General features: G+C 34.5%; 1 protein-coding gene across 1 annotated transcript; it reads left to right on the top strand.

Moving 5' to 3' along the window:
* Positions 1-9590: 9590 nt before the first annotated feature.
* On the top strand, positions 9591-10064 carry LOC141590058 (uncharacterized). Its single transcript, XM_074410673.1, has one exon. The coding sequence runs from the start codon at positions 9591-9593 to the stop codon at positions 10062-10064; it is 474 nt and encodes a 157-aa protein (XP_074266774.1).
* The last annotated feature ends 15553 nt before the right edge of the window (positions 10065-25617 follow it).

Here is a 25617-nt window from a genome sequence, read left to right as displayed (position 1 = left end):
AAAATTATAAAATTAGTGGTAATACATCAAATGTATAATCTACCACTATAGAGTATAGACTGTTGACTAGTGCAGATGTCATTAGCATAATTATTGGTAAAGTCATGAGTGGTATACTCACAATTTGAATCCGATTCCCGTCTCCCGTCACCAATATATTCTTCCCTGTGACTTCCTTTAAAAGAAAAGACATGTTGGTTATTACTCCCTTTATCCTGATCATATATTTATCTTTGATTTTGACACAAAAATCAAGAAAAGAGGACATCAATAGATCGGGCTACAATATTATTCAAATATCATTTGCTGTTATAAAACAAAAAATCACGTGTACGCTCCTACACAAAATGTCACAAAATCATGTAACTAAACTACGAGAATTGCAACCCCAACATGTCTAAATTATCGTCTACGACGAGTTTCGCTAAAGGATCTTCTCTTTTCGGACTTCAATACTCCTACGACACCATACATGCATCAAATTTCATAATATGAAATTGATATCAACCACCAAAATCACTAACACAAAAAAAAAAAAAAAAAAAAAAAAAAAAAAAAAAATCTCCTAAACACTCATTTATCAAAATTTTACTAAACCTTTAAACTCAACATAATTAGGCACTCAATCACTACAATCTTGATCACGAACACCACCGTCATTATCATCATCGTCGTCATTGTTAGTGTCGTAGTCATCGTCGTCGTCGGGCGAGACAATCCACATCTTCAAGCGACCATCAATCCTCAAACAATGCAAGATATCCATATTCTGACTACGTACCATATCAATCCTGAGCCGTCCATCTTCATCAGTCACTTTCTTGAGAGCAAATCTTGGTCGTCCATTCACACCACTTAAAGTCGTTAACAATGGCGGGAATATCTCCAACTGAATTTTCTCTTTTATTCCATCATATTTATCCATTTTTTCACTCTTTCGTCTCGTCAATCTCGTTATATCTAAACCGTTTATTTTCTCCGTCTCGCTCTCACACCCTAGAATCTCCGTACAATGCCCTCTATACTGATTTTCTTCTTCCATTTTCTATGGCGGAATTTGGGCTTTAATTAATAATTATTTCTAAATTGTGATTTATTTTGTTGTATTATTGGAAGATTATGTATAAGATTATGATTTTGTTGGTGGGATTTTTGGGAAGTAATAAATTCAAGAAAATTATTATTATTATGGGGCGATTTGAAATCAGTGTGATAAGGGTGGATTTTGGAAAGGGTTTTATATAAGGTAATGATAATCTCTCCTTGTTATTTTTGAGTGAGCGGTTAAATTTGATTTGTTTGAAATTTATGGTAAATGATAAATAATTGTGTGAGACGGTCTTAAATAAATACTTCGAGTTTGTATATGGTTAAACAAATCCCTTTGATAAGTACGGACTACGGAGTACTTTTTAGACGGGATTATGTTCCATGTAGTTAATATTTGATATGCAACCAAATATTTTGGGTAAAACCGTCTTATATAAAAGATTATTATTAGATAATAAATTTATTATTTTTAAAATCAAGTATCCACTGATATTTTCCATTAATAGAAAAGAATATCCATGATTTATTTTTGTTAAGTAACATTTTCCATGGATATTTGCTTCGAAATGACCTAAATAGAGCCTTGGCTTCTGATTTAGGCCCGAAAAGGCTGTAGGCTGGCCTAGAAAGTCCAAAGTATTTTAAAACCGGGTTTAGGCAAGTGTTCAGTTCAAATTTTGGCCCTTTCCTTTCCGTATTTATTATTAAGAGTGGAGATTTTTATTTTATTTTTGTTATCGGCAACTCTTTTATATTACCGTTTTATAATATAAGAACTAGTTTGAAAATCCGTATTTCGTACGAGTTACTACCTTGATTATTTTAAAGCTAAGTTATAGAACATTATCAAATAGATGTTTCAAAGTTCAAATTCGAGTGTCACATAATTCCAAAAAAATGAAATATCCTAATCCCTTATGGTCTCTTGATACGTACTTGATTCTAAGTATTAAATAGCCTCTAAAGTTTTGTTATCTCAAATTCTAGCAAAATTTATTAAGTACTAATCATCATATGTATAAGGAAATCGGGACGCTTTGATAGCTCTTATGATTAATATAAAGACAGGCGTGAAATTAATGAATAGTTTACAATTGTTGTATTTTGTGAGAGAGAATAAAGCAAATGTAAACTATTGACTGGGACGGAGGGAGTACATATTTGTTTGAACCATATACCTACCCTTCAAATATGGACAATTTACTTATACATGTCATGCTTTTAAATTAGTCATTTAAAATTTTTTTGTTCAATTAATAAGACCGTCTTACATATTATTAATAATAATAATAATAATAATAATAATAATAATAATAATAATAATAATAATAATAATAATAATAATTAATCTTCTAATAACTGATAGAGAGTTCATTTCTATGTTCTTTCTTTCACAAAGCACATGTAATGTATACTCCTATGATCATCTTATTGCTATCATTCCGCTGTAAATGCGTAAAAGATAGATAAACTCATCTATGTTTTTGGCCACTATAAGCAAACATACAATTTAGTGACAACAAAATTATAGTTTGTTAAATTTTAATTTTAAGTTTTAACCCTTAACAATAGAAAATTTTAAGAGCTCTCTTTCACAATAATTAAGTGACTCAAAAGATTTTGGATTGATTTTCAAGTTTCAAGGATGACTTCTAATTATAATCATAAGATCACCCTACCTTATGCTAATATTTCAATGTGGGACAATTCTACTATTTATACGTAGTATATTCAGTTATTCACAACACCTCCATTATTTTTCAATGTGAGACAAATAACATACTAAGAAATATACCATCTTTTTCACACGTACGTTCAACATCCAATCCGACTAATAATGAGCAAATACTAACAAACTAATCTTATCTAGAGTCTAAAGTTTTTCGCACGTATATAGGTAACATTTGTACAATTTTATCTTATTGCTAACTAACTAATCTTACCTAAAGTCCAAAGTTTTTCTTACGTATAAAATTAACATTTTTTTTCTATAAATATTATGTAGTTTTTAAGAGTTGGACTCTCTACATGAAAAAAAAATGTTGAAACTTGAAAAATTAACATTATGTACCGTTACTTTTAAAGTCTCTTATAAGAGTTGTCTAAGACAATATTTAAGAGATTCAAAAGATTTTGGGTTGATATTTAAGCTCCAAAGATGACTCATATTTATTATCATATGATCACCCCACATTATGTTAATCTTTCGATGTGGGACAATTCTACTATTTATAATAATAGGATCATCAAACCTTAGAGCATGTACAATAGAGAGGATTATCCCTCCTCTTAGAGCACATACAATAGAGAGGATTGAGCATCCTCTCACCCCTCTCTCTCTTTTAAAAAGACATCCTCTCTATTGTGAGGCATATGTTACATGTCCTATTAGCAAGAGGAATATGGTTACTTCCTCTACTTTTTTTTTGTTGAGAAAAGATCATTATCATTAATAAAAAGTCATACGACATCTACAACATATGTCAAGCTCAATCGGATAAAAATCGATTACAACCATAGGAAATAAATTCTTGTTCAAAGAATGAAACATTGCAACAGAGTCTCTATCATCGATTCACCGCAAAAGGCTTTCATCCATAAGAGGGTCTCCGAATCTTCCTTGACGAGTATCCATTTTTTCTGACGTGATTGATTGTAGCCATGAATCGGACAAAATATGTAAAACCATATAACGATCTATAACAATGCTGATCTTCTGCTGACTTATTAGAAAACTGCAAACGAACCAGAAAACGAAAGCTCTCAAACTGAGAGAAGGACACCACCGATAGATGGGGACATAACCCTCAGAAAGAGAGACGAAACAAAAACGAAAGCGGAAATTAAACAAAAACATAAAGGAAACAAAGTGGAACACAGGAAAAAAACGGAAGCCACCGCCTCCCTACCAACCCACAACACCGCCAGATCCAATAACCACCCTGCCACACCACCTCAACAAACTCGTCCGATAAGACCCGAACAGCCCACGTACACCACGCAGATTGAGAGGAACGGACAGACCCGTACGATCCAGAACCGGGTGTGGGTAAGAAAGGGGAGTAGGGTTAATCGGAAGAGAGGAGACGTGTCGCCGGAGAAAGGTCTTGAGAGACCCCATCCCCGGCGACATGGTAGGAGGTTGATAGGTGGCGGTGGGAGGAAGGAGGAGAACGGCGGCAGCAAAGGGGGAAGATTTAGGTTTTTTTTTTTAGAAAGAAGGGGGAGAGAAAACTAGAGGTTACTTCCTCTACTTTAGAGGAAAGTAAGCATTGGACCTAGTGCCCACTAACCAACCATTATTTGCTATGTTTCTAATAATTTATTTTTTATTAAATATGAGATTATTTAAAGTAAGATTAGCAATTTTAGATCAGGATCCTCTCTATTGTGGTAAAAAAACTAGAGGAGATAAAGGAAGAGGATGATAATAATGAAAAATAAGGTAAATAAAAAAATATTGAGGTGTCATAAAAATAGAGAGTGAATGAAAAAATAAGAGGAAGGTAACCTCCTCTCTATTGTGAGTGCTCTTAGCACTCTCTTTCATCTAAGAGGAGGTCCTCTCTATTGTGGGCATACTAGTATGCATCCTCTTAGTAAGAGGAAGATACCTTCTTCCTCTAATTTTAGAGGAAAGCTAATCTTGGCCCTTGTGCCCACTAACCAATTCTTATTTGCTAATATGTGCCTAATAATTTATTTATTTATTTATTAAGTTTGTAGATTATTTAAAGTAAGAATAATAATTTTAGAGGACCCTCTCTATTGTAGCAAAAAATAAGAGAAATTTAAGGAAAAGGATGGTGAAAATGAAAAATAAAGTAAATGAAAAACAAATTGAGGTGTCTTAAAAATAGTGGGGAATGAAAAAAATAAGGAGGTGTTTAGTTCAAGCACAAAAGGTATGAGGTATGGGTTTGGAATGAGCCAAACCTATACCAAGTGTTTGTTTGGCAAATTTGGGGGTTTCATACCCAATGAGGTATGAGTTTCTCATACCCAAGGAGAGGGGTGGGTATGAGATTGATACCCATGGGTATCAAACTATAATTAAACAAAAATGTAAAAATAAATATTGTGATACTTCCTCCATTCAACTCCACTCTACCTATTTCACTTTTGTACACTATTCACAATTGTGTATTCAATTTCGATCTTCTCTCGATACGTAAGTGGAAATATATTCATGTGCGATCTTTAGACCTGTCAAAATTCGACCCGACCCGGAAACCCGACCCGACCCGACCCGTTTTTTAGGGTTACAAACCCGATTTTTTCGACCCGCGACCCGTTTGACCCGAACCCGAAATGACCCGTTATTTTAGGGTCGAGACCCGACCCGAACGGGTCGACCCGTTGGGTCAAAGGTTATTCAAGAATTTTATTAAAATATTAATATTTATATATTATATTTGAAAAAATAGTTAAAAAAATATTTTTTTTATTACTAAAAATTACAAAAACAACTAAAAAGTTAATTTTATATAACTTTTATAATATTTAATAATAAAATAATTATTAAAAAAAAATTATTTTAATAATTATGTGAATATAATTAATGTAAACATTGAATATGATTAAAATATTAATTTTAAATATGTTTTACATTTTAAAAAAATATTTTTTTAATTAAAAAAATCGTTTAAAAAAGACGTTAGAAATTATTTCTTGACCCGTATTCTGACCCTAACCCGACCCGTGACCCGTATAACCCGACCCGTATCTGACCCGACCCGTATTCGACCCGACCCGTATTCTGACCCGACCCGTATGACCCGACCCGGGACCCGACCCGCCCGACCCGTTTGACAGGTCTAGCGATCTTGTTTGATTCGTCTTTACGAGTACATTAAAAATATGTAACTTTTATAATTTTTGCAAATACGTAGCTAATGATATTTAGCGCGTAAAACACGCGTTGGCAAACGTGAAAAAAGAAAGTGGTAGAGTTGAGTTGAATGGAGGAAGTATATTGTAAATGAAATATTTTATATAATTATTTGATTAAATCTTTATTTTCATGATTTTATATGTTAAAATTATTATTTAAAGTATTAGATTTTACATATTTCAACTTTAGCTTAGTTTCAAACCCATACCGCATACAATTGAAACAAACACAAGGTATGAGGAATGTAGTTCCAACCCCATACCACCCAGGTATGATTCCTGATTCCAAACTCATACCCATGCGCTAAACAAACGCCCCCTAAGAGGGTCATTTCATACTCTCCATTGTACATGCTCTTATGTTAATCTTTCGATGTGAGACAATTTTACTATTTATAATAAGATGACCCCACCGTTTCTACCATTTATACGTAGTATGTTCACCCCATCTACATTATTTTCAATGTGTGACATATAACATACTAAGAACTACATCATCTTTTTCGCACCTAGTTCGACATCCAACTCGATTTAATAACGATTTGTTCTTTGAAGTCAGGCCACCTACTCCCTCTTAATTGATTTATGAACTCTGTTTCTAAGTCTTTTAATTTAAGTTTCTATTTAAAAAAAAAAAAGATTCAAGACGGATAATTCCGTCTCAAATAAACATTGGTAATAATAAAATACAAATAAATTCGGTATTAAGCAAATCTTGGTCGTCCATTAACACCACTTAAAGTAGTTAACAATGGCGGGAATATCTCCAACTGAATTTTCTCTTTTATTCCATCATATTTATCCATTTTTTCACTCTTTCGTCTCATCAATCTCGTTAAATCTAAACCGTTTATTTTCTACGTCTCGCTCTCACACCCTAGTATCTCTGTACAATGCCCTCTATACTGATTTTCTTCTTTCATTTTCTATGGCGGAATTTGGGCTTTATAATTATTTCTTAATTGTGATTTATTTTGTTGTATTATTGGAAGATTATGTATAAGATTATGATTTTGTTGGTGGGATTTTGGGAAGTAATAAATTCAAGAAAATTATGGGAGATTTGAAATTAGTGTGATAAGGGTGGATTTTGGAAAGGATTTTATATAAGGTAATGATAATCTCCTCTTGTTATTTTTGAGAGAGCGGTTAAATTTGATTTGTTTGAAATTTATGGTAAATGATAAATAATTGTGTGAGACGGTCTTAAATAAGTAATTCAAGTTTGTATAAGGTTAAACACGCCTTTGATAAGTGCGGGGAATCATGTTTCATTTAGTTAATATTTGATGTGCAACGAAATATTTCGTGTAAAACCGTTTTATGTAAAAATTATTAGTTGATAAATTTATTATATTGAAATCAAGTATCCACTTTCATTTATAGAAAAGAATACCCATGATTTATTTTCCCGATTTTTAAATATCGTCGACGTTTTAGTAAATATCGTCGACGTTTTCATTCCAAAAGACGAAAATGCCCTTTGCATAATTACACTATTTTCTCTCTCTAAACAATTTTCTCTCAAATTCTACTAAAAACCAACTACATTTCGATATCTCATTGCATTAAACCAATTAAAAGATGTTAGAAATTAACGCACATCGACTAGAAAACTTAAAAAATCGGCACATAAACGTATTAAACACGGTTTTTTTAAAAAAAAATGAACTAGTTCATGGACTAAATGTTGAGATTCAACAATCGACCATGGACCAAACGTTGAAAACCAACGTTTGCCATGGTCCAAACGTGGGAAACCAACGTTGGCCGTGGTCCAAACGTGGGAAACCAATATTGGCCGTGGTCCAAACGTTGGAATCCCACGTTTGGCCACAGAGAATTTTTTTTTAAAAAAAAAAATATATATTCTCCCTGGCCAAACGTGGGATTCCAACGTTTAGACCACGGCCAACGTTGGTTTCCCACGTTTGGACCACGGCAAACGTTGGTTTGCAACATTTGGTCCATGGCTGAACGTTAGATCTCAAAGTTTGGTCCATGGTTCAACCTTGGGGGTACAAATTTCAGATTTACGCAGAAAAATTGCAATATTTGTTATTACTAAGTCAATACGTGACGTAAATCAATTATCGAATAGATTAGCGGTGCGGAAAAAAAAATTAACCAAATAATGAAGCGATTAAGTTGTTTAAGTACCGGTGATTCGAGATCCGTCGTGTTGTTAATTGTTATTGTTGTTTTTTTTTAATTTAGTTGAATTTGAGAAGAAATTTTTTAGAGGGAGAAAGTGTTGGATGAGTGGAACGGCAGTTATCGTCTTTTTTTTGAAAAACGTCGTCGATATTTACTAAAACGTTGTCGATATAAATCAGCTGTAAGTAACATTTTCCATGGATATTTGGTTCGCAATGACCTAAATAGAGGGCCTTGCCTTCTGATTTAGGCCCGAAAAGGCTATAGGCTGGCCTAGAAAGTCCAAAGTATTTTTAAAACCGGGTTTAGGAAAGTGTTCAGTTCAAATTTTGGCCTTGCCTATCCGTATTTATTAAGAGTAATATTTTTATTTTATTTTTGTTATCAACAACTCTTTTATAAGATTGTCTTATAGTATAAGAAATAGTTTGAAAGTTCGTACTTCGTACGGATTACTGACCTTGATTATTTTAAAGCTAAGTTATAGAACATTATCAAATAGATGTTTCGAAGTTCAAATTCGAGTGTCACATGATTCCAAAAAAAATGAAATATCCTAATCCCTTATGGTCTCTTGATACGTACTTGATTCTAAGCATTAAATAGCCTCCAAAGTTTTGTTATCTCGAATTCTAGCAAAATTTGTTAAGTACTAATCATCATAAGTATAAGGAAATCGGGGCTCTTTGATAGCCCTTATGATTAATATAAAGACATGCGTGAAATTAATGAATAGTTTACAATTACTGTATTTTGTGAGAGGGAGTAAAGCAAATGTACACTATTGACTGAGACAGAGGGAGTATATATTTTGTTTGAACCATATACCTACCCTTCAAATATTGACAATTTACTTACACATGTCATGCTTTTAAATTAGTCATTTAAAATTTTTTTGTTCAATTAATAAGACCGTCTTACATAATAATAATAATAATAATAATAATAATAATAATAATAATAATAATAATAATAATAATAATAATAATAATAATAATAATAATAATAATAATAATAATAATAATTAATCTTCTAATAACTGATACAGAGTTCATTTCTATATTCTTTCTTTCACAAAGCACATGTAATGTATACTCCTATGATCATCTTATCGCTATCATTCTACTGTAAAAGCGTAAAAGATAAACTCATCTATGTTTTTGGCCACTATAAGCAAACATACAATTTAGTGACAACAAAATTATAGTTTGTTAAATTTTAATTTTAAGTTTTAACCCTTAACAATAGAAAATTTTAAGAGCTCTCTTTCACAATAGTTAAGTGACTCAAAAGATTTATAATCATAAGATCACCCTATCTTATAATCATAAGATCACCCTATCTTATGCTAATATTTCAATGCGAGACAATTCTACTATTTATACGTAGTATTCACAACACCTCTATTATTTTTCAACGTGAGACAAACAACATACTAAGAAATATACCATCTTTTTCACACGTACGTTCAACATCCAATCCGACTAATAATGAGCAAATATATGATATGGAACAGGCTCAGTTTACCTAAGTATACGTTTATTGGGTGGCTAATGATTCAGGAGAGACTTTTTACTAAGGATAGGATGCTAAGGTTTGGTGTCATCACTGATGGTCTGTGTGAAATCTGCAGGACACAAATGGAAGACCATCAACATCTTTTCTATTTGTGTGATTTTAGTACCAGATGCTGGAACTTGTTGAGGGCTTGGCTAGGGGTACCCCTGCCAACTACTGATGTCTTGCAATGGTGCAGTAGGTGGAGGTGCAGGTCATTGCTGAAGAAACAGCTAGTTTATGCAGCTGTGGTGGCTCTAATTTACCACATTTGGATGGCACGTAATGTTTGCAGAGAGGAACATAGGGTACCTATTCCAAACCACATTGTCAAAGAGATTAGGTGTTATATTAAGAATTTGTATAAGAGTAATGAAATGAAGTCTAGATTTAGTCTTGTGCTGTAAAAAGCTCAACATTGTGACGGCTCATGTGAAAGAATAGTGTGTAACAATGCTGATGTACTGGTTGGACTTTTGATTATATATATATATATATATTCACATTTCACCAAAAAAAATAATGAGCAAATACTAACAAACTAATCTTATCTAGAGTCTAAAGTTTTTCGCACGTATATAGGTAATATTTGTGCAATTTTATCTTATTGCTAACAAACTAATCTTACCTAAAGTCCAAAGTTTTTCTTACGTGTAAAATTAATATTTTTTTCTATAAATATTATGTAGTTTTGAAAGGTTGGACTCTCTACATGAAAAAAAAATGTTAAAACTTGAAAAATTAACATTATGTACCGTTACTTTTAAAGTCTCTTATAAGATTTATTGATGCGTGCATTTTATATAGACATTTTGTATCATATTTGCACGCATTTCTATGCATATTTAGTAGTGTTTAGCTACAAATGTCCCCCGAATTGTCTACTTTGGTTTCTTTTGTCTTATTTGCAGGAATGAAACGAACAGAAGCGGAATCAAGCTTAAAACGTGTCCCTATGCATGCATTTAGGAGATGAGTTGAGTCGGAGATTGGAAACTACTAATTGTGATGCGCAAAGAAGTAAGATAGCTAGGCGAGCAAAGGAAGAACTTCAAATTACTAGTGTTTACTTTAAAGAGCCATATCTCGAGTTTTATAAGTTATTTTCAGGTGATTCCAATTGGATATGAAATCTTGGCCTCTTAGCTTTCCAACACCACTGGAAACGCTCTATTTACCCAAGTAACGAAGAAATGGCAGCCGTTTGAAGTTCAGTGCGCGAAGCAGGAATTATGTGCCGGAAACCACTCGGTCGAGTACTATAGCGTTCGATCGAGTAGTTTAAGTACTCGATCGAATAGCTTATTTTAGATAGTGTTCGATCGAGTAGGTTTTCTAATTGATCAAGAGATTTTGCTATAATTTACTCGATAGAGGAGTTTTAAAGTACTCGATCGAGTACTTTTCTGTCTGCCGCAAGGTTTTAATATCGTATTAGGTTAATAATTGTCTTTCCTATAAATAGGAAAGGTGACATGAGGTTTTGACGGCACTTGATACATTATTTTTCCTTTTATTACTCTTGAACATTGTTTTTCTCTCTATTTGCCGGATATTAATCTGTAATCCTTTCTTTACTCTCTCTTTAATTTGCGATGCTTATTATTTCTTCATCTTTCGCTCTTGCCTTATTTACTAGCATGTTTAGCTAAATCTCCTGCTAGGATTTAGGGAATTCAATGAATTATTGTCAGTTTCTAATTAGGTTTACAGATCTTTTGTTGCTATCATGTCTTTGTTGTTAATCACTGCAATTAACTGTAATTAACTGCTTGAATCGATGCATTTAGCTAATTGATTTGGTAAGCCTTAACTTAGACCGTAAGGTTGGAAGGGGTGAGACCTGCAGTGAACATTAGAATGCTGATACATGCATTTTATATAGCCTTTTTTGTCTTATATTGCACGTATTTCTATGCATTTTTGTATTGTTATGTATTGCAAAATGCCCCGAATTGACTACTTTGGTTTGTTTTGTTTGATTTGCGAGAAATGAACGAAAGTGGTGGAACCGTATTACTCTTTTAGTCCTATTTAGCATGCAATAATGAGGAGACGGGAATGTTGGAGCAAGTGATATGCCTTGGAGTGCGTGAAGGATGGTCAAGGAAGCGGTCAAAGACGAGTTATAAGCTGTCTTGGAAGAAAAGCACTCGATCGAAGGGTTCTAGTGTTCGATCGAGTGAATTGGCTGACACGAGAGGCCGATCGAGTACTTTCGTTTGCTCGATCGAAATGCTGAATACTGGAGTTCCTCGATCGAGGGCTATATTTGCTCGATCGAGAGGAAAAGCTGGAGAAGATCTCGATCGAATGGTTTGAATCCACTCGATCGAGAGGTTTTAGTCTTAGGCGGGCTTAAGTGACCCGTGTTGGTGTTATTTCGTTAAACCTTTAATTTTCTTATTTAAGCATTTGTTATTAGGTCATTAGGACCTCTCTTTATCTCTAAACACTATAATCTCTCTTTCATACTTTCTACTGTAAAACTCTCCCTCCTTTCCTTTAATCTCTTGCTTGGGTATTGGATTGATGTTTACGCCGGAATTCTTTTGATTGTAATCATTCTTCTCTTAATCTTGATCTTATTATTTGTTGTTTGCTTTAATCCTTGTTCCTTCTTAATTATTTCTGCCCTAATTCAGTTCATGCTTAATCATTATTATTTCATCATGCCATTGATTATTACACTTAATATTATTATTATTGACACCATTAATATTATGAGTAGCTAATTCCTTTAATGTCGGGATTAGGGAATCCATGGTAGGATTGTGACGATGTAGCGAATAGACTAGGCGATTTATTTGTGAGAATCTGTCCCATAGCAATTTAACTGTAATATCAACTTAGTTGAGTGCACGCTTCTAAGTTACCTTTAATCTGGTTAAATTTACTCCTGGATCGGAAGATTGTATTAAATAGACCTGCTATGAATAGTAGACTACCCTAATGAGGACGAAAGTTAAATTAATGGAATTCTAGGATAGAAAGTGGACCGGAAGGACTTTTCCTGTATCTTTCTCACAGTAGATTGTCTAGGTTATTTGCAGCTGAGTCGATAGACTACCATGGTGAACCGAAATCCTGGCATGCCTTCTCTTTATTTGATCATCTTTATCATATTTTCTACTATTATTGCTCTTACTTAATTTCTCTTTCCTTTGATCTTTTATTTGTTTAGAAACCAAAATCAAACCCCCATTTTGTGACCTAATAGACGGACCTTTAATAGATATCTTGCCTCCCTGTGGATACGATCCCGACTTTCCTAGCTATATTAGTTAGAGACCAGTTGGTTATTTTCGGTAGGTATACGATTAGCCTATCAAATTTTGACGTCGTGGCCGAGGAGGCAATAGCCCTATCTGTTTTTGTTTCGTTTATTTTTATCCGTCTCAGGGAATTTTTTATTCCTTGAGACAGTTCTCACTTATTTCTTTCATTGTTGTGTATGCCCAGGTCAAACAGGTCGGAATTAGTCCCAGCTGATCTCGAGCCAGAAAGATCTTTTCGGCATAGACTCCGTCTGCAAAGAAAGACTTGAAAGGAAGACTTGAGTACTTTCGAACCCGAGCTACAACATTTCCTTTTCGCAGAAGACCCGTCTTTTAAAGAAGACAATCTCATTTCTGCTATCAAGATAGTAAATATGCCTAATATAGCGAGTCACTCAGAGCCCACAACTGCCTCTGTAATACTCCGTATTTATAAGTCTTGGGGTACTCTATCGAGTAGCCCTTACTCTGTCGAGTAAGGGTAAGTTGCGAAATAAAATAGTTTCTGACCTGTTGGGTACTCGATCGAGTGTCCGGTTTTACGGGGAGTTTTCTCGGGTTTTGTTAATTATGCGATTAAGGTATTTAAGTTCCGTCGTCATTTTTCTAAACCACTTTTTACAAAACCTAAATTCCTGTTTAAGAGAGAAAGCAACAAGTTCATCTTCCTAATCGCATTCTTAGCAATTCCCGGAGTTCAGACGGTCAGTTTTTGTCGTTGTTTATATCGTTGGGTTCCTTGCGTCGAGGGTAAGATCTATGTACCCTTTTTATTGTTTTTCCTTTGATTTGGTTAAACCCTAATTTAGAGATTGGGGGTTTTTATGTGTAGTATGTGATTGGTAGGCTCTATGTGTTGTATGATAGGAGGAGGGTTCATAGAAGAGGCTTTTTGACTCAGCAGTAGAGACCGTCTGATTGTGTGCATACCAGGTAGGATTTCCTACTCAGTATTAGTCCCATAATGGGATGTTTATTGGTGTATTGTATTTGGTTGTTTGATATAATAGTTGTGTTGTGATTGTGGTTGTGATCGTTGTTGATGGTTCGCGAGGCGTGGCCTCGGCTGAGTGGGGTCACTTGCGGGAGTGGCTTCACGCCCTAGTTTCGCCTTCCGTGGAACCCGCCACAGAAGGGATGTGCACATTAATGGACAGGGTTATCGCTCACTATGTGGAGCGGGGATTTGGTGGGTATGGCTGCGGTCCCCCACTGGCAGGGCTGGTCCAGTGGACAGTCAGTATTGAGATGATGGGAATTGGTTGGTTGTGTGTGTGTGTGTGACAGTTAAGCTGTCTGTGCATCTTATTGTTGTTATACATATTGATTGTGTGATTAGTACTGACCCCGGTGTTGTTTTGTAAACCTGCGGTGATCCATTCGGGGATGGTGAGCAGATATTGAGCAGGCATTGAGATGAGTGCGGGATATTTGGGATGCCACGACATGATGATAGGAGTCTTCCGCTGTAGCCTTTAGTTTATTTACATTTCAGTTAGAACAGTCAGTTTGAAATCATGTATCGTACTTTTGGTTTGGTTTTGAGGATTGTAACTATTCATTAAACTATTTATATTAAACGTTGTTTCTTCATTGTTGTTTGATTATCATTGCCTCGGGTAACCGAGATGGTAATGTCTTCATACCTGAGTGGTCCTGGTAAGGCACTTGGAGTATGGGGATGTTACAGCCTCGATTCCAAAGGGTTTCCAGCTCGCGACGGAGGACGGCAACACCTTTGATATCCGTTCGTCCTATATGACCCCGATCGGGGTGGCCAAGCCCAATCGACGCTTCCTTGTTCTATGGATTTTTACGTTATACCCCTATTTTACTATGAATATGAGCCTTAATCCATCATTGGAGGATATCATTTTACACTCTATTACACTTTCATATAGCCATAAGCAACAATTCTCTTTAGTTTTCATTAGTTTACATATTGTTAAGCATTTGGTTCTTTGTTAAACAATTACATTCAAGTTAAGCATTTGGTTATAAGTAATACAATATTTCCTTTGAAGTTCATTTGGGTTTCATTTGTGTTCTTCCATTCAAGTTTCAAGTTCTTTATTACGTTATTTCATTTTCCATTATCGTTAAGTTATAATTTACATTTTAGTTATTAGCATTTCATATTAGTTTGTTATTTTATTTTGTTATCAAGTTATCATCAGTACTAGTTTATCATTAGCATCCCTTATTACTTTTCTCCTTTTTATCATTTCACTAGTTCACATGTTATTTCTATTTAGTTTATTCATAATTTATAATATTTCATTTAGTTATATTTACATTATAATCATGTTTACTAATTCATACAATATTAGTTTTATTTCCAATTTGCGTGAGTAGTTCCATTTGTCTAGGGAATAAGGAAGCCATGCATGATTAATATTTGCATCGTCATGATTAATCTTTGTTTAGTGGCCATATTCATTGATTAAATTTGTTATTTCGTTCTATAAGTCGAGAGGCACAAAATCGAATTACACTAAACAAGTGTTGGTAGGACGACCTAGTCATAAAGAGAGTTCTCTAGGACCCGGTCTATGGTTGATCATAAGGCCGAGAGGTGGTTGTCTTTAAGCCTAAACAATTAACAATGTTATTTATTCCGAGTTTAGCATAAACATCTATATACAATTGCATGTGTGACCCGACTCCCCTATACTCCTTTATCTTATATATCAACATCGTTTAATTTACAAGTTATCAAACCAACCAAACAAGTTGATTTTCGGGTTTGTTTTGTTCTTATGCTTCCAAGTTCTTGTTCTTACTTCCTTAAAGTTGGTAATTTCTGTTTACTCTAGTTTATTTTATCACTTTATTTCCAATTACATATCGTTATCATATTTATGTTTATTTATTTAATCGTTATTAGTTTTATCGTTATCATGTGTGAATAGTTCCTTAATCTAGGGGCGGGGAAGTCATGTTTGATTAACATTTTATATATGTTTGATTGAGAAATTTTAATATCAATTTGTTGTTTATATCACATGCGTGTTTTGTAATGTTAATCTTTGACTCTTGATCACAATCGTCGATTAATTTGTTATTCTTTTTCTAATTAAGAGCGAAAGTCGGGAATATAATTAGACAAAGCATGTTTTAATAGTCCGATTTAATTTGTGCGAGAGCTCATTAGAGATCGTTCTATGGTTGGTAATAGGCCGAGAGGAAATTACTAATAACCTAAACAACTATTGAGTTTATGTTCTCCTAATCCGACATAGTTAATTGTTAATCTACATGTATGACCTAATTTTCCTTGATCTTTATCATCATTGTTATACATCTTATTCTCATTATTGTCTTTGTTTTAAATCACCAAACTCAAATCAATCGTATCGATCTAGATAAAATTCGACCCATGACAACTTGTTTAGCAACTCCCATCTCCCTGAGATCAACCCATATTTCCCTAACTACATTCATTTGTATTTAGCCTAGAATAGGGTAATTTATCTTTGATTTGGGTACGCGACAACCCTATCATCAAGCGGATTCAGAAATTTTCCGTGTCTCAGAAGGCCGAGGCGCTGCTACTTTTACGTTTACTCAGCTTAGCTTTGCAATTGCTAGGGAGTGGGAACCCAAATTGTATCTCGGCTGCCTATCAATTTCTTGTAAAAAAAATTGTTTTTGATTTCTCAATAAAGTTGTCGTTTATGACAATAATAAAAAAAACAATAAATAATAATAATAATAATAATAATAAGGGGGTGGGAGGCCATATTGTGTCTCGGTTGCCCGCCAATTTCTTGTAAAAATTGATTTAATCTCAATAAAAGTTGCGGTTTAAAAATAAAATAAAATAAAACAATAATAACAACAACAACAACAACAACAACAACAACAACAACAACAACAACAATAATAATAACAATAATAATAACAATAATAATAACAATAATAATAACAATAATAATAACAATAACAATAATAATAACAATAACAATAACAATAACAATAACAATAACAATAATAATAACAATAATAATAATAATAATAATAATAATAATAATAATAATAAAAATAATAATAATAAAAATAAAAATAATAATAATAATTGTGATAAAATATTAACGAACAGTAAAAATTCTATAAGTGTTGATAAATGATAATAAATCGTGGCAAAATTTTAGTAAATCGTTATGAGAAATAATATATCGTGGCAATATACACATAACAAACAAGAAAAATTAGCATACCAATTTGGAACCTCATTTTTCAATATTTTCTCATGTTTATGACTTTTCACCTCAAAACAAAAAACTAAGAGTGTGCCTAATCTTTTCATCTAAAATCCTTTGACAAACTTGCCAATGCTTTAAGCATAGTAAGAAGAAATCAAGATAGAATAACAACTATTGTACCTTTCAAACTTGATGTCAACTATAAAACAGTTATGCGTAGTTTCCAAATCAAATTCTTTGTCAAACCAATTCATCCTTCATGTTGTTACAAGAGTCAAATTAACAAGTCTTTTCACGAGACGAGTCTTTCCACGAGACGAACAACAGTACTTGCGAATGATAGCAGAATAAGAACTTGTTAAACGTTGTAAAAAGTTGAAAAATGAAGGCAATATACAAATTACTTACATATGTTGAAAAATGATAATTGTTTTAGAATCCCAAATCTTGGCCCCCAGATTCTTTCTCATAAATATTGAGCCAGTGTTTATACAATTCTTGTAGAAGACCATAAGGGGCACATACAGCAATTAAACTATTTCTGCTAGTCTGAAACTATGACTTCTATTTTGTTCCTATTCTGTTTTAAAATGATTTTGGCCATATATGTAGATGCTGGTATAATAATTTTAGAAACTGGCAAATGTTTATGGAGAAACATACAATTGACATCTCAATTTCCTTTCAATTAAAAGTATATGATAGAATATACTCCATAAGATCCAAATCACAATAAACTTCAAATAAAAATGCGTAGTTTCTGAAATAAAATGTTATCTAACATTCAAAACCCAAATAAATCGATCATTTTTTTGTCAGAAATTATCTTTTATTTTGATAATTGTAGAATGGAAAAAAATGTAAAGTTTAAAAAGAACATGCACTGAAGAAAAAAAATTCTTACCGGAGAACAATTATATTTCACATAGAGTAAATATTTTATTAAACTGATTAGTTCATCATGTTTGATCGTAAATAACAATGATGATGATATTTAGACAGGAATTAGATAAGAATAAAAGAGGGGCATAATTTTTGAATGAGAGATAGGCTGAGACAACAATTAAGGTGACGGTGCAATTGTGCAAATATGAGTATATGACATGATTTGGAAGGGAAAGTAGGGTTATGCAATTACAGAGTATATATATTTTAGATTTATAGGTAAAAATGGACATTATTAGGCTTATCCGTCCTGGTTTGACCCATCTTTTTTTTACAGTTGTGTTTTTTTTAAAAGGCAACATAATTTTGGGTTATGTTAGTTGGACGTGTTTTGTAGTCGGAATTAGGCGTATGATATATCGGGTTATTTGCATTTTTGTCTATGCTAAATGTACATGGTTATGTTGCTATTTTTTCTTTCACAAATTTTCATTTAAAATTTTTTTAAGATGGGGCAACCGGGCAAATATCAGACATAAGAAAAAAGCAGAACGCATTGAGATTGCCAAAGAATTTGCCTCATCTATGCAAGTGGGGTGTAATTTGACCCATTATATTCTTAAGACGGATATATCCGTCATCAGAAAGAAATATTGTTCTTCTTTTCTCCGTCAATTTATAATGTGAAAAGTTCTTTAATGTGCTTCACTTGATAGGTCAAAAACATTTTATATTTACTGGATAAGTTCTAATAGAAATTAACAATAACCTTTATCATAACTTTACATTGTCCAAGTTTTTTAAACGATATGATATGGAATTCAAATGTATTATCTCTAAGATCTGTTATGCTTTCAAATATTAAAAATTTTATTCGAATTAATTGTAATTATGAATTATAAATATACATGTGCGTTTTTTACTGATAGTTCGTAAATTGTGATATATTATTACTCCGTATTTTATTATAATTTTGTGGCATTTTATTTTCAGTTTACATGCATTTAGCAAAATCGTTTAATTTTCAGTCCAGTGCAATTCAATTTTATAATGGAATTAAAATTGAAATGGCCATTCATATATGTGTAATCTTGATAAATGGGTATTTTCTTTCATTATATGTGAGTCCACGCTGATTACTTCCACCACCACAGGTTCATAAATAGCCATGTACTCCCTCTATTCAACTCCAAGCACAACATTTCCCTTTTACATGTTTGCTAATGCGCGATTTATAACATAAATATCTTTAGTTTTTATATTATGAAAAAATATAAAAAATTCGTGTTCTTTTTTTTTTTTTTTTTTTTTTTTGGCAGCTGAAAAGAAAGGTTCCTAGTGCAAACTCATGGCTTGTTTTGCCAAGTCATGAGCTCTGCTGTTCCGATGCCTACGAACATAACTAAAACAAAAACAATGAAAGGTAGATGAAATAAGAGTGATGTCATCCAGGATGCCCCTAATGTGGTGATGCTCTGTTTCCTTCCCCATCCATTGAGCCAAAAGTTGAAGACAACTAGAGGAGATTTCAAGGTGTAGAATGCCAGCATGACGTGCCCAACAATTGGCCTCCTTAATACCTAATGCTTCCGCTTGGAGTGATGATTCAGCCCTGCGATGCCCAAAACCTTCATATCTGATTTCTCCTTCAGCCCCAAGGACAATCCATCCGTAGCCCGCAAGACAAGAGTCTTTCCAGCTGGCGTCAACATAGATTCGCACCATGGAACAGGAGGAGAAACAACCAATAGAATGGAAGGGCCGTCCCTCACGGAGCATTTGAAGATCAAGTTCTTTAACCGCTGGACTATCCTGCGCATCATCCTCGAAACCAGGCGGATACAAAGGGTCATTGGTGGTCTTGCCGTTGGCCTGAAGAACATCCCCAATCTTTTGACGAGTCTTAGAGAAAAAAGCTCCGGGTTTAAAGGGTTCTCCCCTGAACATGATGTCGTTCCTTAAGGTCCAGAGACTAGTCAAAATCGCCAGAAAGTGGATTATAAGAGTAACCCCATCTTCCAGTTTAGACAAGTAAAGAATCCAATTAATGATCCAGGTACGAACATCAAGGGAAGGGAATTGGCCTACATTAATGCCCAAAACAGTTCCAGCCCAAATCCTTGAGCTAACGACACACATTCACGAAATAGATGGTCGAGGTTCTCTAAAGAGCCCCCCTCATTGCCACACAGAACACAAGATGAAGCCCAAGCTAAATCCCTTTCGTGTTCTTATTACACTCTTAAAGATGAATCAAACAAGATCACACATGACCAAATTTTTTCTTATAGATCGCAAGGAATCGTAAAAATTCTCTTCATTTATGAATAATGTTAAAACAGGAAATGTTGTATTTGGAGTTGAATGGAAGAAGTATCAGAAATAAAATATTTAGCATAGGGAGTACACGTTTTAAAACCTAAACAATTTAACTTGTGTATCTAATGATAGCGCGTGCTGCTACAATACGACCCGTGCATTTTTTGCACGAGTTTAAAACTAGTTCTGAGTTAAAGTATAGTATGGACTAATATAGAAAGAAGGGGTATAGTTTGGATTATTCCCATGAAATAACAAAATAAACATAAAACCTAATAATTTAGCTTGTTTAAAATTTAAATACATAATCATAACATGATTTAAATTCCCCTAAAACGTAGATATACAAATACTAGATGTGCAGTAATGTATAGAGAAGAAAAGAGAAGACAATATATGAATTCTCTTACATAAGTTCAAAAAAGATAGATGATTTGAAAATTCAAAATCTCTCTCCACCCAATCCTCATAAATCGAATTTAAAGATGAATAAATTAGTCTTTCTTGGAGGCCTAAACATCTGGAAAATAAATTACAATGATAAAGGAGTAATGGACATATATAATCAAGTTTGTGAACTCATATCCGTCCTAATCATATGAGTACACAATTGTCTCTAATGTAATCTCAACATTGCCTATCTTTTTTGGTCCTTTGTTCACCCTTACTGACAGGCTAGTCGTGTACCTATCAAAAATAACCAACTGGCTCTAACTAATATAGCTAGGGAAGTTGGGTCGATCTCCACAGGGAGATGGAAAAATGTCATCTTTAACTAAGTCCGTCATGGTAACCAATTTGGGGGTTTGAATTTGTTTGTTCTAAACTAAGAAAGTCAAGGAAGAGAAAAAGGCAAGAGAATAAAGATTAAGCAAATAAGGAGAAAGTAGCTAAGACAATCAGTTCACCATGATCATTCAGTCAAGCAATCTAAGTCTCAGGTCAATGCAAGTATGGTCTATGGGGCAGTGAATATCTCCTTCCGGTCTCAATTCGCGCTAAAGCACAAATAGCTTAGCTTCCTCCCTCACTACAGTGCCCTAATGTTCGCTACGAGTCTCACCCTTTCCAAACTTCCGGTCCAGGTCAAGGTTTACTACAGTTAAATGACTAATTGCGTTGACTCAATTAGGCAGAAACAATTAATTGTAGCGATTAACAACATAAACTACAAAAGCATTAAACCTAATAAATCGATTACTAGTCCTTTATAATCATGGATTCCCTAGTCTTAGCAAAGGATATTAGCTACGTATCATTATCGGATCAATAACAATAATGCATAGATAATAGAAATTTGACATGATAATAATAAACAAGAGAGATTCAAATAAAGCAATTGCAAAAATAAGAGAAGAGAAGAAGTAATGGCAATAAAATAGATTAAGATTAAGAATTAAACGGAAGTAGAGTACCGATTACAAGGTTCAATTCCGAGTAGTAGCCTAGAGTAAGGTAGAAGGGAGTAAAAAGGAAGAGAAGATCCCCTAGTAACGTAGTCTATAGTAGTCTTAAGTAGTCGAGAATCCTTCTACTTAACCTAATAACCAAACCTAATTACAAAGCCTATACGGAAATAAGGCAAAAACATAACTTCAAGATAAAAACCCCTCGATTGAGTGGAATTCAACCACTAGATCGAGTAACTAAGTAGCAAATCATCTCGATCGAATGGAAAAACCATTCGATCGATGACTTCTTAAAATAGCCTTCTCGATCGAGTATGAGAACAACTCGATCAAGTGAAACTCCAAGAGATAAAGCATTCGATCGACTGAAAAGTGGTCGATCGAGCTATATTAGCACGTAAGGCACTTTGACACCTTCCGAAATAAGCTCACGCGTCTTCAAAGTGATAAATTCTAAGCTCCGATTCCTTGTTCTCCATAAATGTATTCAAATAGGACGAGTTTAGGCTTGATTTATCTTCTTTCCGATCTGTACCTGAAATTTACAGAAGAAAAACCAAAGTAGACTATTCGGGGGTATTTGTAGCTAGATGCTACGTAAAATAGTACAAAAATGCGTGTAAAAATGAGGTAAAAACCTTATATAAAATACACGCATCAAATCTCCCCAAACCAAACCTTTGCTTGTCCCCAATCAAACTATGAATGCAACTAAGAGCAAAAAGTGGAACGGACCAACGCATCAGCTACAAATCATCCGCCAAAACCAGTTTAATGCAACAACTAACAAAGTGGCAAGTGATAAGTGCAAACGAATAAAATCAATGTTTCAAACTTACTGAACCGTCGACCTTGCAAGACTCAAAGATACCAGACTCTCACGGGTTGCTCATCACTCAAATTTAAGCACAGGGTGAGTATATAAGTGAAAGATAGAAAGAAGTAAAGATACTCACCTAACTCGACCTATAAGAACATGCATGCAGTTAACATGAATAAAGTCTCTACAACAGTACATACGCATTCCAACCAAACTAATGACCAAGACACATGCCGAGGACTTACAATTGGGTAAGTGAGGTAATGGGTAAGAAGGGGCTAAAGTAAATTTAGAAATGTGGAGTTAATAGCCAGGCTAGCAACAACGGATCCAAATTTTGAAACTGCATCCCAACTTCGTACTCAATATATCAATACAAAACAGTGCAAATTGGATGCACTCAACTCACAATACTCCATAAACTTGTCAACTCCCCATAAGATGCAAATAAGACATGGGAGTGAAAATCATCTATACAATTTTTTCATTTTTTCCGCATAAGATTTTTCTTTCTTTTTCAACTTTTTTTTATTGATTTTTTTTTCACAACATTTTCTTTTCATTCCCTTCAATTCTTCCATCGACTTCTGAAATCAGATATATAACCAAACTGCAGTAAAACTTTCCAAACAGCTACTCATTACTAGCTCGGCTAGGGTAGGCAAAATTATAGGTTGTAGCTAATAGGACAAAAAGGGCAATTTGGCTATGTGAGGCTAATGGGTAGAATGAAATAAAAGGGAACTGCCTCTCCTAACATGCGTCACCATCCACAGACCGAATGTATACATGTATTAAGAAGACTAGATTCATGTTTATGCAAATTAATGTTACATGCCTTACAGAGAGTACTACTCACATCCTAAATGAAACCCGTCATGAATGTCACCACTTTATAAAGCTCTAACCTCAGAATGTAATGTAGCTTGCCAATACATGAGTCAAGTCTATTCATTCAGATAAGAGAGAAACAGAAACTCGTAGATTATGCACATTATCATGCCAACAAAATGTCAAGGATATGTAGGGCAGAGGTAAAGATTCAATGTAGCGTCAAAGTTCAAACGTTCCGACTCAAAATAAACATGAATTGTTTTTGAATTTTATGTTATTTTTGTTGAATTAAAACAACGATGCATGCGAAAAACATAAACGTGCAAACGGAAATGCAAGAAAACGTGCAGACACAGATATGGATGCATACCTCCCCAAACCAAACCGTACAATGCCCTCATTGTACCAAAAATAGGGAAGGAAATGCAAACTAAGGAGAAAAGGATAACGGGAGTCGGAAAACTTACAAGACGTCATGAAGAGGGACTTCCCCAAACCGACCATGAACATGGGAGGTCATAGGTAGTCCAACAGCAGCTCAACAGACGAAAACTAGCGGCTGGAAGACGGAACAGCTCGATCGAGCAACTCAGAACAGTTCAATCGAGTGGTTTGGTGTCAAAATTACTTGATCGAAAAGAAAAGTTACTCAATCGAGTGAAAGGGGTTTTGCAGCATTTCGATCGGGGATAGTAGCTGCTCGATCGAGTGAATATCATAGAAAAAGTGCTCGATCGAGTAGAAAAACCACTCGATCAAGCTGCTTCACCTGCAAAACCCGTATAAGAAGCATATGAAATACAAAAGATGCATAGTTCAGCATTTAAAATTCAACACACAGCTAAAAGAAAGGAAATAAGTTCAACAAAAGTACAACAAAACAGTCCGGGTTGCTTCCCGGAAAGCGCAGGTTTAAGAGGTCCCACACGACCTTTTTGGCATCAATTGACTGGCGCGTCAAACTCGTCGAAGTACAAAACTTCGACACGGTTGTCTGATTCATTTGCTTCGTGATAATGCTTCACATATTGCCCATTCACCTTGAACCAATTTCCCTCGGGACCTTCTAGCTTAACTGATCCAAATTTAGTGTCAGCTGTCACCGTATAAGGACCACTCTACCTGGACTTCAGCTTGCCAGGAAATAATCACATTTGGGCATTAAACAGCAACACCTTCTGCCCGACATGAAATTCCCGAGGTAGAATTCTTTTGTCATGCCATCTCTTCGTATTTTCCTTGTAAATGCGTGAGCTATCATATGCGTTGAGCCTAAACTCCTCCCATTCATCTAGATGCAAAAGACGGTTCTGACCACACAACTTAGGATCAATGTTAAGTTCACGAATTGCCCACCAAGCTTTACATTCCAACTCAACAGGTAAATGACATGATTTCCCATAGACTAACCGATAAGGTGATGCACCAATCGGTGTCTTAAAGGCAGTTCTGTAAGCCCATAATGTGTCTTCTAATTTCAGACTCCAATCCTTCCGTGATTTAGAAACTACTTTAGATAAGATCTCTTTAATCTCGCGATTAGAGACCTTGACCTGACCACTAGTTTGGGGATGATACCCCAAAGCACGCCGGTGTTGAACACCAACCTTAAACAGAATGGAAGTTAGTTTCTTTTCTTTAAAGTGCATTCCCCCATCACTAATGACGACCCTAGGGACACCAAATCGGGGAAATATGATATTTTTAAACATCTTTATCACAGTCTTGGCATCACAATGGGGTGAAGCAATTGCCTCAACCCACTTAGACACATAATCAACAACTACTAAAATATACCTGTTACCTTTACTAGATGGGAACGGTCCTTGGAAATCAACGCCCCAGACATCGAAAACCTCGACCTCTAAGATACCATTTTGTGGCAACTCGTGTCTCTTTGAAATATTCCCTGATCGTTGGCAGGCATCACAAGCTGAAACAAAAGCCTTAGCATCAGCAAACAAAGTAGGCCAGTAAAAACCAGACTGAAGTACCTTAGCCACGGTGCGCGATGGACCGTGGTGACCACCATAAGAGGATGAGTGACAGCCTTCCAGGACTACTTTGGTCTCCCACTGCGGAATACATCGTCTGTAGAGACCGTCTGCACATTCCTTAAACAAATAAGGGTCATCCCAAAAATACTGCTTAGCGTTATACAGAAAACGCTTCCTTTGCTGATGAGAAAGGTCAGGCGGCAGCTTGCCACT

This window comes from Silene latifolia, chromosome 7 (assembly GCF_048544455.1).
Source record: "Silene latifolia isolate original U9 population chromosome 7, ASM4854445v1, whole genome shotgun sequence".
NCBI classification, from domain to species: domain Eukaryota; kingdom Viridiplantae; phylum Streptophyta; class Magnoliopsida; order Caryophyllales; family Caryophyllaceae; genus Silene; species Silene latifolia.
This window is presented reverse-complemented; position numbering and strand designations above follow the sequence as displayed.

Coding starts and splice junctions, on each gene's coding strand:
- LOC141590058 (XM_074410673.1), top strand. CDS start 9,591: ATGAGCAAATATATGATATGGAACAGGCTCAGTTTACCTAAGTATACG.